This window comes from Dipodomys ordii, unplaced genomic scaffold, assembly GCF_000151885.1.
Source record: "Dipodomys ordii isolate 6190 unplaced genomic scaffold, Dord_2.0 Scaffold10, whole genome shotgun sequence".
Taxonomy (NCBI): Eukaryota; Metazoa; Chordata; class Mammalia; order Rodentia; family Heteromyidae; genus Dipodomys; species Dipodomys ordii.
Genome location: NW_012267226.1, coordinates 22961025 through 22976402, shown reverse-complemented (window position 1 = coordinate 22976402; position 15378 = coordinate 22961025). Strand labels below are relative to the sequence as shown.

General features: G+C 45.9%; 1 protein-coding gene across 1 annotated transcript in view; it reads right to left on the bottom strand.

Annotated features, from left to right (window-relative positions):
• The window catches only part of LOC105980632 (chromosome unknown open reading frame, human C11orf63), a 44110-nt gene that overhangs the window by 5325 nt on the left and 23407 nt on the right, over positions 1-15378 (bottom strand). Inside the window, 2 exon segments of the mRNA XM_013009514.1 lie at positions 7028-7328; positions 11949-12538. Of these exon segments, the coding sequence (XP_012864968.1) occupies positions 7028-7328; positions 11949-12538 (891 nt within the window).

The window sequence follows — 15378 nt, the reverse complement described above, 5'->3', positions numbered from 1 at the left end:
TTCAGCTCAAGGCGAGCACTCTACCACTTGAGCTACAGCGCCACTTCCGGTTTTCTGGTGGTTTATTGGAGATAGGAGTCTCACGGTCTCTCTTGCCTGGGCTGGCTTTGAACCGCGATCCTCAGATCTCAGCCTCCTGAGTAGCTAGGATTACAGGCATGAGCCACCAGCGCCCGGCTTTAACCATAACTCTTGAGTAAAGCTCTTACAAGCTTAAGAATGCACTTACACCTGCCTTCTGTACCAACCACAACCACGGTGTGTCCTGCTCACAGGACACGGATGGCTCCCCAGATAGAGGCTCAGAAGTCAAAATCACGGGTCCCTGTTGTCCACGGACATCAGGGTTCCAGGACACCCTGAAGATAACAAAATCTGCAGTTGCATTTGCCGATAGGTTACACATCACTTTTTATGCCTTAAATCGCCCTATTGTTTAGAATACCTAATCCAACAGGAATGCTATGGAAATAGTTTTTGAGATTCTTCAGAGAATGATGACAAGAACAAAAATAAAAGTCTGTGCATGTTCAGTACAGATGTAGTAAATGATTTTTTTGTGGCAGTACTGAGATTAGAACTCAGAGTCTTCTGCTTGCTTGACTGGTGCTCTACCACATGAGCCATGCTTTTTGCTAGTTCTTTTGGTAAAAAGAGGCTTTGAATTATGATCCTCAGGATCTCAAGCCTCCTCAGTGGCTAGGGTTACAGGCGTGAGCCACTGCTGCCTGACTTAGAAGTAGTATCTTTAGAATATTGTTGGACCCATGTTGGTTAAATCTGTGGGTGCCGAAGCTGGGGTTGTTGAGGGAGGACTTCCAGACTTGTGGCCGGGAGCTCCAGCCCGGTTGGGGTAACTGAAGGTTTGCCGAGCAGAGGATGTGTCTTCATTCAACCAGCATGGGTTCTCCCTTTCCCTTTTTCCCTTTCTGGAAAGTAGATTGACTCATACAGCAGCAGCAGCCAAGGTGCAGCTGGCAGAGTGAGAGGAGCAGGTCACTGATGCACAGAGCTGCGGGAGGCCCAGCCTGGCCAAGCGCCACCTGCGCGCGTGTGGCTTCATTGGATGTTTGACGCCGCTGGTCTGTGCTTCTTGCCGTGGAAGGCAATGCTTCTAACACCTCTGTCTCAGTGTCCTAATTCAAGAGGGCCACAGGCGTGGCATCACACACCACGAGGATGAACCATTCTGTCCCTGGAACCGGCTACATTACAAAGCTGAACACCTAGGGTCAAAACTCTCCAGGGCGGGGCTGGGAAGGTGGCTCAGTGGTAGAGCGCTTGCCTTGCATGCTTGAGGCCCTGGGTTCAATTCCCCAGCACCACATAAGCAAAAAGAAAAAAGCTGGAAGTGGCACTGTGGCTCAAGTGGTAGAGCGCTAGCCTTGAGCTGAAGAGCTGAGGGACAGCGCCCAGGCCCAGAGTTCAGGCCCCATGACCAGACCACCCCCCAAAAAACAAAAACAAACAAAAAAACCTCTTCAGGGCATCTGGTCTAAAGGCAACCTTTAGACTAAAATCACAAATAATAACCCTAAGGTAGACGCAACAGTGCCCATGAAGGACATTTCAAAACCATACGTCTCTTTTAAAAGAAAAACCCAGAAGTCAGCACCAAGCAAAGCCACCATAGCAGTGGCTTCCGGTCTCTTCTGTCAGGCTGTTCATACTTTTGTAAAAATTATCCATCCAAGTTACTTTATTTTTTCAATAAACGTTTTAACATTACATCCTCTTCTCTTATAACTGTTTTTTTAATGTGATTGTAAAACAATTATTTTATTATTATAAAGGTGACGTACAGAGGGATTACAGCGATGTGAGTCAGGTGATCAGTCTAAGTGTCTCTCCCTCCCTCACCCTCCCGTCTCCACTCACGAGTTGTGAAGTTCGCGTTCATCAGTGTCTAGTGAGTGCCACTGCTTCACTTTTTCACCCTTTTCTTCTTGAGTTCTGTGCCCAGCTTTTCCCTCCCAAAGACAGATGCAGGAGTGAACCCCGCAGAGAGAAAAGAAAACAGAACCAACAACAGCTACAAAAGAGAGAACTCTTGGGTCCATTCTTGGGGTTCATTTCAATACAAATATTAGAATTGTGACTTTCTTAGAGCCCGGTGTTGTATTATCTAGTTATAGTTCAACTTCTAGCTATTTCTCTAAATGTGGAATGCTCAAGATGCTCTGGGATAAGCATTATTTGTGAGTTGCTCCGCTGATTTCTTCATGTACCAGCTACTGAGAACAAAGGTCCTCAGTCAGCCTTTCTCCTAGCGATGGGGCGCACTGGCTCTCATCACATTTAAAAACTTGCAATCATTTTGAATAGGTGAGTGAACTCAGACAACTTGCAAAAACAAATTTGTTTTTGTCTCACAATCACCAAATTATAGTCTGTTTGCCAGCATAAATCAATAATGAAAAGGAAGGGATAAAAAATCAAGCCTTACTCATATCTAAGTCATAAATCCAATTTGCCAAAGATGATGAGAAAGAAATGATCAGCGCCCAGAAATCTCATCCTTAGCCTGAAGCAGCTTAACTTCTCATCATCCCACTGACTCACAAAAGACATGAATAATTGCTCATTGGTCTCTGGCCACAGTTCTCACAATTGCCTCAAATAAACACCTTGGTCAGCACAGAAAAAAAACTAGAGTGAAGGGCCTAGCATCTCAGAGTGAAGAGAGAGCTTGCGGCCCGAAGGCCAGCTCCGGAAGGCTCTTCTCGGGAGAAGCTGCTTCCGGCAAAGCCACATTTCTCCAGGAATAGCCCTAGCTCCTAACGGAGTTTGTTCTGGGTGACTGGAGATGAAAATCTGAACCGGCTCAAGGTTGGCTCACGTCATTGTGTGCTGCTCCTCAGCCCTGCCATTCTGTCGGAGGTCTCTCCATCTGGAGTCTTTTTAAAGACAGCATTATTACTGCATTACCAAGTTATTTATCATTCACATATGCCAAACTCACCTACTTGAGGTTGTATCATTTAATGTCTTTTGGTCCTTTTGGATATTCAGAGTGTGTAAACATTACCATGATCCAATTTATCACCCTGCAAATAGACGCTCCAACCTCCCCCAGCTCCCAGCTCCAGGCAACCACTAATCCACTTTCTCACTCTTCCAAAGTCCTTTCTAGTAGAGTAATCCCCGCAATCGACTTTGGTCTACCTTCCTTTGGTTCTTATTACCAGACTAAAAGGTTGTAGTACCACAATGTAAAAAATGTAATAGTAATAACAACAATCATAAACCAACAGTGATCTTCCTATTATGCCTCTGAGATCAAGGAAAATGAATTAGAAAATACAAGCATGCCCTTGCCCAAGCCCCGCCTCCCCGCCCGCCTCCCTGTCCCCATTCCGGGGCCCTGCATCTCTGCTGGTCTTACATTAGCCACTCGTCCACTGCCATCTACCCAGCCCGGTGCTGCCAGGCCCCTCCGCTGGCTCAGCAGGCCGTGGCAAAGGACTGCGGACAGCAGGTTTCCATCAGTAATTAAGCACGATCCTTCTCAAGCCACACAGCCCATTTGTGCTGTCAACTTGGAACACAGCGTGCCTGGATGGAGAGGACACTGACTGCTCTGCAAAGCGCTCATCTCAAGTGCAGGGCAGGGCTGAACTGGGGTGTGGGGCGTGCTCAGAGATGTTCCAGAACAGTCCTCAGATGCGGTAAGTGTGAGAAAGTTACTGAAGAACAGGAAGCAGCCCTTCACACGTTGCAGAACAGCGAGTGAAGGAAACCTGCCTCCCGCTAGCCTCGCAAACACACCACTTAATGACTGCGCTCTGGTCACGTGTGGGGAGCGGACATCACAAGTGTGTGGGCTTTCCACTGCTCCACGCCCCCGTCTGATTTAATGGCTGGACAATGCCCAGTATTCCTGAACTGGTCAGATGAGGAAAGGGCCGAGGACTATTCTCTTTCACACATCCTCATTTTTTTCCTTCCTTCCTTGCTTCCTTCCTTCCTTCCTTCCTTCCTCTCTTTCTCTCTTTCTTCCTCTTTTTTTCTTTTTGCCAGTCCTGGAGCTGAGTCATGGAGCTTTAACTCTGGGCCTGGGCACTGTCCCTAAGCTTCTTTAGCTCAAGTCTAAGCACTCTACCACTTGAGCCACAGCACCACTTCCAGATCTTTCTGTGATTAATTGGAGATAACAGTCTCATGGACAGGGCTGGGAAGGTGGCTCAGTGGTAGAGCACTTGCCTTGCATGCCTGAGGCCCTGGGTTCGATTCCTCAGCACCAAATACACATAAGCAAAAAGAAAAAAGCCGGAAGTGGCACTGTGGCTCAAGTGGTAGAGCGCTAGCCTTGAGCTGAAGAGCTGAGGGACAGCGCCCAGGCCCAGAATTCAGGCCCCACAACTGGAACAAAAAAAAGAGTCTCACGGACTTTCCTGCCTGGGCTGGCTTTGAACATCGATCCTCATATCTCAGCCTCCTGAGTAACTATTGTTACAGGCGTGAGCCACTGATGCCTGGCTCAATTTTTTTTCTTTTAAAAATATGGTTCAGGAGACTGCAGGATTTGAACCCACGGTGCTCTGCAAACAGCGCAGCTCTCAGTCACTTTAGCTTCTGGACAGAGCGCCTCTGCGTGTTTGTGGGAGGTGGACTGGATTGGAACGGTCCTGACAGGAAGGCAGCAGGGGAGGGACTTTCCCAGTTGGGAAGCAGGGGCCTGAAGCTCTCCCTCCTCTTCCTCACTTTCCCATAACTTTGGGCCTTGGTAATGCATTTTCCTCTATCTTTTCTCAGTAAGACAGGAATTCAAATTAGTAAGAGAAGGAAGAAGGAAAAGGAAAATAACAATTTATAGGGAATAAGCTAAAGTTTTAATGCATTATTTCATTTACTATCATACTGAGTCTCCAAAGAGCGTAATTCTGATGGTTCACCCATTCTTGCCCAAGTCACAGAGCCGGCAGGCGCTGGCTGAGGTCGGCGCGCAGGAATGAGCGGCTGAGCCCTGCAGACGGGCCGCTCCGCTTCAAGGCTGAATGTTGCTTTTGTTTGTTTGGTTTTTTTGTTTTGTTTTTCCAGTCCTGGGACCTGAACTCAGGCCTGGGCCCTGTCCCTGAGCTTCTTTTGCTCAAGGTTAGCACTCTACCACTTGAGCCACACAGTGCCACTTCGGGCTTTTTCTGTGTATGTGGTACTGAGAAATCGAACCCAGGGCTTCATGCATGCTAGGCAAGCACTCTACCCCTGAGCCACCTTCCCAGCCCAGAAAGTCCGAATGTTTAACAGAGGTCCAGAGTTGGTCAGAACCATGCAGCAAAGCTCTCTTCTGAGTGTGTGTGCACAGGACAGTGGAGGTCTGATGGGCTGCGGGAGCACTGTGGGTGGGCACCGATGGAGCTGAGCCTCAGGAGGACCGCTACAGCACATGCTAGCAATGAAACAGCTCCTCACAGTGCCAGGACTAGACCAGGGAGGCACAGGGTGTGCAGACATGTGGTAGAGAGGAAGGTGGGACAATCTTAGAGAAGCTTGTTTTTCATTCAGAGAAGCAAGACTTAATTGTGAAGGCCAGAGGAGTAAAGACCATTTGATGATTGTTTTGGTTAGTTTTGGCCTGTTGTGGGGCACTGTCCCTCAACCCTTCACGTAAGTCTAGCCCTCTACCACTGTGAGCCACAGCTCTACTTCCAGTTTTCTGGTGGTTCATTGGAGATAAGAGACTTATGGGCTCTCTGTTTGGGCTGGCTTTGAGCCAGGATCCTTAGATCTTAGTCTCTTGAGTAGCAAGGATTATAGGCATGAGCCACCGACGCCCACATGCTCTTGAATGTTTAGAATTTTGAGCCACATTGATCTCAAAGGGTAAGGAGGACAAGAAGGACTAACAGAGGGAGGAATTTGACCAAAGTATATTATATATGTTTATGGAGATACCATAAGGAAACATCTTTGTACAATGAATGTATATGGACTAGGATGTCACTCAGTGGCAAAGCACTTGCCTAGCAAGCGCAACATCCTGGGTTCAATCCCCAGTGCCAGAAAAGAAAAGGCAAAAACATCTCAAAAAACAAACAAAAAACAATGATGCATATTAACTAAGTTAAAAAATTAAAAAAACCTCTTTTCTTCTTTGTAAAGTTGTCTGCTATGAGTATTTCATTACACTAATTAAAAAAAAAAGTTTGGCACTAGAAGCAAGAGATCTTTCCTAAGGAGTTTTTTTTTTTTTTTGGTCAGTTGTGGGGCCTGAACTCTGGGCCTGGGTGCTGTCCCTCAGCTCTTCAGCTCAAGGCTAGTGCTCTACCACTTGAGCTACACAATGCCACTTCCTGCTTATGTGGTACTGAGGAATTGAACCCAGGACTTCATGCATGCAAGACAAGCATGCTACCACTGAGCTATCTTCCCAGCCCTCCTAAGGAGTTTTTTTTTTATTGCTTTTTAATAGTGGAGAAACACACAGGACATAGAAGGTGGTGCACAAAGGTCCAGTGAGGGCAAATCTTACTACAGATAAGGAGCTCAGTATAGACTGGCACAACTGCTGGGGAAAGTTCAGCTGCTGGCCAGCCTGGGTATTTGGCTACAGGAGCTGAGGTGAGCACCAAGGGGCTGTTTCAGTTCTGAGGAGCCCCTGGTGGGTGGTGAGGACGAGCAGCAACAGGGCTTTGAGAGACTCAACCCTATGTTCTTCTCTTCTGGACAGGACAATGGGTGTGGAGGCCCAGCTTAACGTGGGGGAGGAGGGGACTGTGTGGGCAAGCCTCTCCCAGGAAGCGATGATGCCCCAGCTGGGGATGGAGGAGAATTATCATCTACTCTCCACACTGGCACTCCCTTCCCCAGACGACTTGGAAAGCAAATGGCAGCAACTACAGCTAGAAAGATGTAGCAGTGGGCATTCCTGGGCTCCCAGGGCACGCAGCGGTGGCAGCTGAATCACAAGGGCTTGGTAACCAGTGCTCCTATCCCTGGGCTCTGACTCACAAGGGGTGGGGGATGCAGGTCCGTCTGTCTTGCCAAAGCAAGAATGTGAGCTGACAGAACATGACGCGTGTATTACCTTAATGCTGTTCCTTTTCCTGGGCTTCCCCGCCCTCTCCAGCTGAGACAGATAGCCTTCTGAATTGCTACGGTTGAGTTTCATCATCTGGTGCCTGGGGCTTCGCTTTGAGCTGAGCTGGGATTCGCTCTCCACCCTGGGTAGGATGGGAGGGAAGGTGAGGAGGCTGGGTAGGGACCCCTTGCGGGGCTGCACCTCGGCCAGCTGCACCAGGGCCTGCTGGTGCTGATCCATGATGTGTGTGAGCCGGGAGTCCGGGGAGGCTCTGTTAGGTTCACTCTCCGCGGAAGAGTGGAACTTCCTGGGGGGGAAACCAAATGCGTCAATAAAACTTACACAAACAAGACTTCTAGCATACAAATAATGACGAATCAGTTCCCAAATCAAGTGAATGGCCTTCAGCATAAACTTCTCCTATCTTCAAATCTTCTTTTTCTTCCTTAGGACATTCTAATTATTCTTCTTTGCAACTTTAACTTAGTGCATCCAGAACAGGGAAACACCATTTAGAAAATCCAAACATCTGAGAATGGTTTTGTTTTTTGTTTTTTGTTTTTTTTTGGTGCTGGGGCTGGGGCTTGAACTCAAGAGCCTGGATGCTGTCCCTGAGCTTTGTTGCTCATGGCTAGTGCTCTACCACTTCTGCCATAGCTCTACTTCCACCTGCCTGGGCTGGTTTTGAACCACAATCCTCAGATCTCAGCCTCCTGAGTAGCGAGGATTATAGGCATGAGCCACCAGCGCCTGGCTTCAAATGTTGCTTTTAATTATAGCCAAATATATAGCTAAATTCTTAAGAGAAGCAAAAAATCTCTAGGGATGAAAATCAACATGGAACTAAAGCCAAAGCGGCTTTTGTTTTAGCTGCAGCTATGACTTTCCTTGGGGGAAGTCTGGCTCTAAGACTGTGAGGTTTAAGTTAACGCTGGCCCAGGACATGGGAGACCGTGGCTTTACCTGGCAGGGGATCTGACTGAGATCCACGGATGAGGATGACCACACTTCAAGGGCAAATCCTCAGTATAATAATGGATTAAGAAAATGCATTCACTGGCTTCTAGCAACAGCAGAACAAGTCTAACTTGGTCTTTGCTCTGAATTTCCATACAATCATGGAAATCCAACCAAGAAATTAAGGTTAAAATGACCTGGATGAGGATCTGTAGCCATGAGAAAGAAGCAAGCATACTATCCAATGGGAAAAGCAAATGCCAATTTTTCTGAACTTGTAACAGTCGGGATCTAGGAATCACAGAGGAGTGTCAAGTAGAACTGAAAATATCATGCCTGCATATCTTATAGTGAAGCTTCCAGACAGCAACACAAATACACAGATTGATGAAATAGAAGAGAAAAACAGAGAGGAGTAATATACCCCAAATTGTTTTCAAGATGACAAGTGAAACACTGCTTAACAAAACAAACACGAGAAAATGCCAGTGAACTCTAATGGGTACTTGTGGGGTGAGCAGGCAGAATGGATTCCTGTCTGAAAGGGGACATCTATGTTAGTTGAAAAGCGGTTGAAAATCTGTTTGGGAAGTGGGGAAATCTACCTATTTTCTTCCCCATTTTGTACCATGAGGTACGTGTCTCTTCTCCACCTCCACAGTACCCTGGGGACTTGTATCCTAGGGAAGGTATAGAAATCATCGGACCACATGGAGAAGATGATCCCGAACAGACAAGAGGCACTTCCTACACAAACTGAACTTCAACAAAGCTTGTCTCTCAGCACCCAGTGAGATGGCCAGTCCCTCCCAGGTAATTACGAACAGGAACTCAAGTGCCAGATGGGTGAGACCAGCCTCACAGAGGAAATAGGAAAGCAAGTGAAGGGAAACTGAACACACCACCACCACCAATAACTTGAGGAAAGAGAACCTAAATAGGAAATCAAAGATACTTAACCATGCACCATGGCCCTGACTCTCCATTCTCACTTACAGAGATGTAAGATGCTTAGAAGAAATGATGTCACATCCATGGCAAAAGGAACATTCAGAAAAATCACAGAAGCAAAAAAAAAAATGCTCTTGGAAATAAATGTAAAAAAAGAGCAGTGGAAAGGTTGGATACAAAATCTCACAGAAAGTAGGACAAAATCACAAAGGAATAAAGAACAAGAGAGAAAAAATCATAAGAAGAAAGAACACATGTGAATAACAGGAGGTTTAAGGAAGGGCAGACAGACAAGATGGCTGGAAGCCAGAAGCCAGGAGACGATTCAAGACAGTTTCCCAGAAATGAAGGGCGCATATTCCCAGGTTAAAAGGCTCAGCACAACCTACGAAAACAGACCCACACGAAAGCACATTGTGGTATCTCCTCATTTTGTTGGAGAAAAAGAAAAGACCCTACAGCTTCAGAAACAAAAAAGGGCCTTGTACAAAGGATGCAGAAAGAGGAAGCCTCTGACCTCTTAACAAGGATAGAAGGATAGCAAGGATAGAAGTCGGAGGGAAAAGATTTCCAGGCTAGAATTCGGCAATAGTTGGTCAGCTGTCAGTCAGGGGCCACGTCCAGTCATGCAGTGTCTCAAAACAATCTTCCTCCTGTTGGTGGGATGTTCTCTACCAAGATGAGAGAGGGGATACGGGGTGGAGGGGAGGTGGGGCGGAGAAGGGAACTTCCATGGTGGAATGAAGGTCAACCCCGGGCAACCACGAGCAGGAGCACAGCAGGTTGAGGACCGCCTGCTGCCCCACCTCTGCCATTATGCCTTGCTTCCAGTCTGAGGAGGTATCAGAGGCTGCGCTCCAACAAGACGAAGTGTGAGTGTCTGGAGAAGGGAGTCCTCAGACCGGCTGTGGAGTGGGTCTAGCAAGAGGAAGACACGGAAGGTCTTCCTAAGAAAGAAGAGCCTGGGGTTTTTGTCCTGGTGAAATGCTGTACTCAGAGGCCACTGGGAAATATGGGGTAAAAATAGCCACAAGTACAAAAAGAAAAAAAAAATAGCAAGGCAATCTAAACTTTTGGGAAATAATCATAAAGCACAGCTATAGTCTTCAATGCTAGAGTATGAATTATGGTTGCATTGACATGATCATAAAAGTTACTGAGTATTGTTCTTTTTTTCAATGGAAACCTACCTATGACTTTTGGAGGGTTAACGGCTGCGGTGACGGTGAGGGAGAGGAGGTAAATTCTCATCTTCCTAGAATAGGAAGTCAATAAAATAGCTAACACTGATGCAGCAAAATACTGCAGCAGACCAATATAACCAAGAATCATAACAAATACAGAAAAGTGTAAAAATGCCAAAAAAGAGGTTGTTGCTACCCAGAATTCCTTTTATTTTTAGGTTGGAAACTGGAATTTGAATTTAGTACCTGGCCCTTTCGCTCACTGGATGGTGCTCTACCAACTGAGCCATGCCTCCAACCCCCTACTCAGAATCCTTATGCCAACAGATTATTATTCATAATCAAGGCTTGTGGGATATATATATATATATATATATATATATATATACACATATATATATATACCAACACCTTAATTGAAAAAAATAAATTAAAAACAAGAAAGATAGCATATACAATATTAAAAATGAAAGCATGATTACAGAACTTGAATAATACAAAAGTATATGTAGATACTGTGAAAAGTTTTATGACAGTACATTTTAAAACTTAGCAAAATGTTAATTTCTTTCCTAATAAGTATAATTTATCAGACTGACGAAAAACAGACTGGGAAGACTTAGAATTATTAGAGCAAATCCTAGTGATTCTCTGGTTATTTTGGAGATGGAATTGAGTCAATTTTTGCTGCCTGCACTGGCCTCAAATTGAGATCCTCCATATCTCAACCTCTCCAGTAACTAGGACCACAGGTGTGAGCCACCAGCGCCTGGTTTTCTACTGAACTTTAAGTAAGATTGAACTGCAGCTGTCTATGAAGTGCCCCAGAGGATGTAAAAAGAGAGCAGTCCTCAACTCACTTCCCAGGGTGGATGTAGGCCTGTATAACATCCAGACAAAGTTGGTGACAGCCAGGAAAACACAAGCCTTTCGCAAAGGTCCCCGGAAGTGGTTTTATTTTTTTTTAATTATTATTATTTTTTGGGTCTGGTCGTGGGGCCTGAACTAACTCTGGGCCTGGGCGCTGTCCCTCAGCTCTTCAGCTCAAGGCTAGCGCTCTACCACTTGAGCCGCAGCGCCACTTACGGCTTTTTTCTTTTTGCTTATGAGGTGCTGAGGAATCGAACCCAGGGCCTCATGCATGCAAGGCAAGCGCTCTACCACTGAACCACCTTCCCAGCTCCCAGAAGTGGTTTTAAAAATAACTTCCTTTTCCCTGTCTATAAAGGTAGAGGCAATATGTCTACAATGCAGGTCTCCTGGATAATTTAGAAACTAGAGAGGAGGAATTACAATCACCTCACTCTCCCTGGCCAGATGACATGATTGGTATCTTAGCAGAGCTCATAATTGTTGAACAGAATCTTGCACCTTACTGGTTTCTTTTTATAGACACTCTTTCTTGTTATCATAATTTGTAGTGGTTATACGACATTAAATATCGTAATTTACCCAGACCTTTCCCCACTGTTAGATTTCTAGGTCCTGTCTGGAAATGACTCTTTTTATGTACGCATTTCTTCTATACTTTAGGTTATTTTCTTAGGCTAGGCCGTGACAGTGTTGGAGATAATTGGTTCTCTCCATTCATTACATCCTTGCAGCACATTGGATTCCATGTCCTTCTCTCCCTCTGATTGCTAGTTTAACTACAGCAGGAAAAGGAGAGAGGACAGGGAAGAAGAAAAGAAACACATTAAGAGTGGTCTACGTTAGTCAGATGAGAGCCTTACATTGGATTTTCCCTTGCAGCTGACCATACCCAGTGTCTCCTCCATTTCCTTCTCCCTCTCCTGTCTTCTCGGGAAAACTAGCTGAGCAAAAGGAATTCTTACCATAACATTTCTAAGTTCTTATATTTCATCTCTGGAGAAGGCTGTTTGGGTGCTTTCTTATGCTTTGTTGGCCTGTGGACGTTCGTGTCATGAACGGCTGAAGGCCCTTTCTGGCTTAGGGGCCCGTGTCTCTTAGACAGTTCACTCAGGTTGTTCAGATCCATAGCAGCAAGAGTGTAGCTGGGTAGCTGTTGGTAGGAAAATCTTTTCTTTTCCTCATGTCTGAGTCCTCTTTCTCTATTAAGGTTCAGCATGGAGTGATCGCCAGTAGAGTTTTTATGTAACACCTTGTCAAAAGCCTGACTTGGTGGGACAAAGACGTTGGAAGTGGCTCTGGGGCTCTGGCCCCTAGGTGCCCGCCTGTCTGGCAGGTCGCTGTCTGGGTGTTGCTGCTGCCAGGGGGCGCTCTGGCTTCCGTGACTGACTCTGAGCTCCTCTTCCCTGAAAGGAGGCAGGAGGCCCTGGCGTTTGTGCTCCTTGCGAACCTTGGGTCTAGCTGGCCTTCGCCAGGGCTGTTGTCCCTCGGTTGTTTCAGAGGACTGACCTCTTGGGACGCTGCTGGACTGCTGAGACCAGCGTTCCTGGTAATCCTGAAAAGATATGATGGTTATACATTAGTGTTTTCTTTATTTTCAACTGTGAGTTGAAGCTAGAAAGGTGATCAAGGACTGGAATGCCAGGGAGGCCTTTCCTCACTCCAGACACCTGGGGGAAGTCTGGGTGAAAGGCTTTAGATTGTGAGCTTAGAAAGAGGTGGCGAGCTCCAACTTGCTTTGTGTTAAAGACAAACCTTTTTACAGTCTGGAAGGGGAAGCGGCCCCACACGGCAGGTGGGGCAGAGGCCAGCTTCACCTCCAAGGTAGTACACAGGAAAAGGGACCAAAGATCTACCTCAGAGCACACAATCTTACTTTAACTAAATTGCTATTAAAAAAAAACAACAACAAAACCCTAACCAGAAAACATTGATGAATTGCTTTCCCAACCAAGTACAAGTTTAATATGAAATACAGTTCAGAGCACCAGCTCTTCCTGCTCATACAGGTTAGAAGCTAGGGATGACCTCTTCACCAGATGAAACAAATTAGATTTTATTCAGCAGATCCTGAGAGAGCCAGAGCTGTGATAGACATCACAAAACCAAAGGGCTGTTTTCCTTCTGCTCCTTAATACAGCCTGGACTGAAGGCAATCAAAAGGTGGGGGGGGGGGGAAGATTTCAATTTCAGAGCAGTCTTTATGCTTTTCAGAGTCTAGTAACAACAAGATGTACTCCCTGTATAATAGATACACGATGTAACTATCTTGTGCTAGAGCCATTTAGGAATATTTTCCAAGGAAAAAGCACACTCATTACTTTGTGAAAACCTGGCTGAGTTAAGAGGCTTTTGGAAAGAATGATTAAGTGCTTACTGAAAACAGTGACATATGCATCAATAATGGCAAGGTATTTCTCCTTTTCTAAGCTCACAGATTACAAAAAAATAAATAAAGCTAAAACCTTCCTACATCCAGTATCTATGCAACATTAATTGAAAAATGCAACAATTAGCTAGATCACTGGAGAGAAAAATACCTGGAAGAGTATGTTTGTTTCACCTTGTTATGAAGGAAAAAGTATCAGCTTTTATTTTGCTTTTTTCTGATGTGATCCCCAAGCTGCATTGTATTCCTACATAATGGGAAGTGCTATTCTATTTCTAATGAAACTGCATTATAATAAGGTTGGGGGTGTTGAAATTAAAACAGAAATGGTTTAGTATTCCTTGTTTCAGACTTTTAAGTAAAGCATCATTCTAATTTGAAAGGTAGACTATGTTCTCTCTGGAATTTGGATTTTCTGGGGCTACGGAGGCTGTGCCAAGATTAGTTTTGCTCAACTTTTATTTTTTTACTTTGCTCTGAAAAAAAGAAAAAAAAATCTTTCTTGTCTGGGAACCGTGGTGCCCATCGGTAGGTAATCTCAGCTATTTAGAGAGTAGATATAGAGAGGATCAGGGTTTGAGGCCAGCCTGGGAAAGGTTAATGAGATCCTATCCTGATCAACAAGTGGGCATGATGGGCCCACCTGGGAGCACAGCCACACTGGAGGGTTAGAGAAGAGGATCACGGGCGGGGCTGGGCCAGGCAAAAAGCTGAGACCCTATCAAGTTCACACTCCACTCCTGCCAAAATAGTCCCCCCTCAAAAACAAAAACAAGCCAACAAAGCAAAGCAACAACAACAAAACTTGTCTATCTTGAGGTAAGAAAAGGTTCTTTGTTCCATGCAGTATATTGAGTTAGGCCTGAAGCCTCCCCCTTTGGAGGAAAGGGGGAAGAAATTGCTGTCTGCCTGGCTGCTGTTACTGAGCAGGAAGGTCAAGCGAGTGTGCCCTTTGCTATAATCTGCGACCGTGATCAGTGCTGACAAGGTCATCCCCCTCAGTCCCACCATTAACTCTTGGCAGAAAAAGTGACAAGACACTTTTTCTGCTGACTGATCTTCCTCCTTTCCTCTCCTCTTCCTCACCAAAGAAAGAAGAAACAAATCCCGAAGTCCTCGGTTAGCACTTGATTTCCGCTGTGTCCTTACCTCTGCTGCCCAACAATTGTGTTCACAATGGCCCTCACAGGGGGCTTTGTCAACAGGGCAAGGACTCATCATTTGATGAAACTTCAATTGTCTCAAGTGTTAAATCCGCCATTCACCCAAACCCGAGTGCCTGGAGATGGCATTTCAGTCCCCAGAAAGGACATTTATGGGGCTTGATGTGATTTCTCTCACCTTGCAGGCAGCCTACTTGAGATCTGTGGTTTATGGAAGATTTATTACCCTACAATTGAGGCCTCAGGTGTCACGCTTTAGGTGGCAAGATCTGAGTTCCCAGAAGTTAATATACAAAGCCATTCTCAGGCTGTTTAATCTCCTGCATCAGCACCGAAATCCGCTATTTCATCCTGCTCTCGCTGGGGTTCTTTTGTTACCCACACTGCTTAATGGCAATAGGTTTTCACGTCACATGCGGTGTGTTAGCCCTGGGGAGTCTTCGTGCCTAATGCCGGGGTGACAATTTCTCAGCAAGGCCCGTCCTTAGTCATTAATGTTCATTCATACTGCGCCATCCAAGGATGTCTGCGCCATCCCTGTGAAAGGTAGGGGCTGGCTGCTTCTCTCTTGCAGCTCTCCTGCTTACAAATCACAAGGCGAAGGCAGACTTCACGCTCTGATCCTAAGCAGGCGCTCCCTGGCTTCAACACAAAAGCCACCTTGCTTTCAGCTACCCAGACTTGGCCCTGAGCTCCAGGGTCAGCTCCGATAGGAAGACGTTTCTGTTGCCCTTTCTTTGCTTTCCTTCCTTCCTTCCCTCCCTCCCTCCCTCTTTCCTTCCTTCCTTCTTCCCTTCCTTCCTTCCTCTTTCCCTCTCTCTCCCTCTTTCTTTCTTTCCTTCC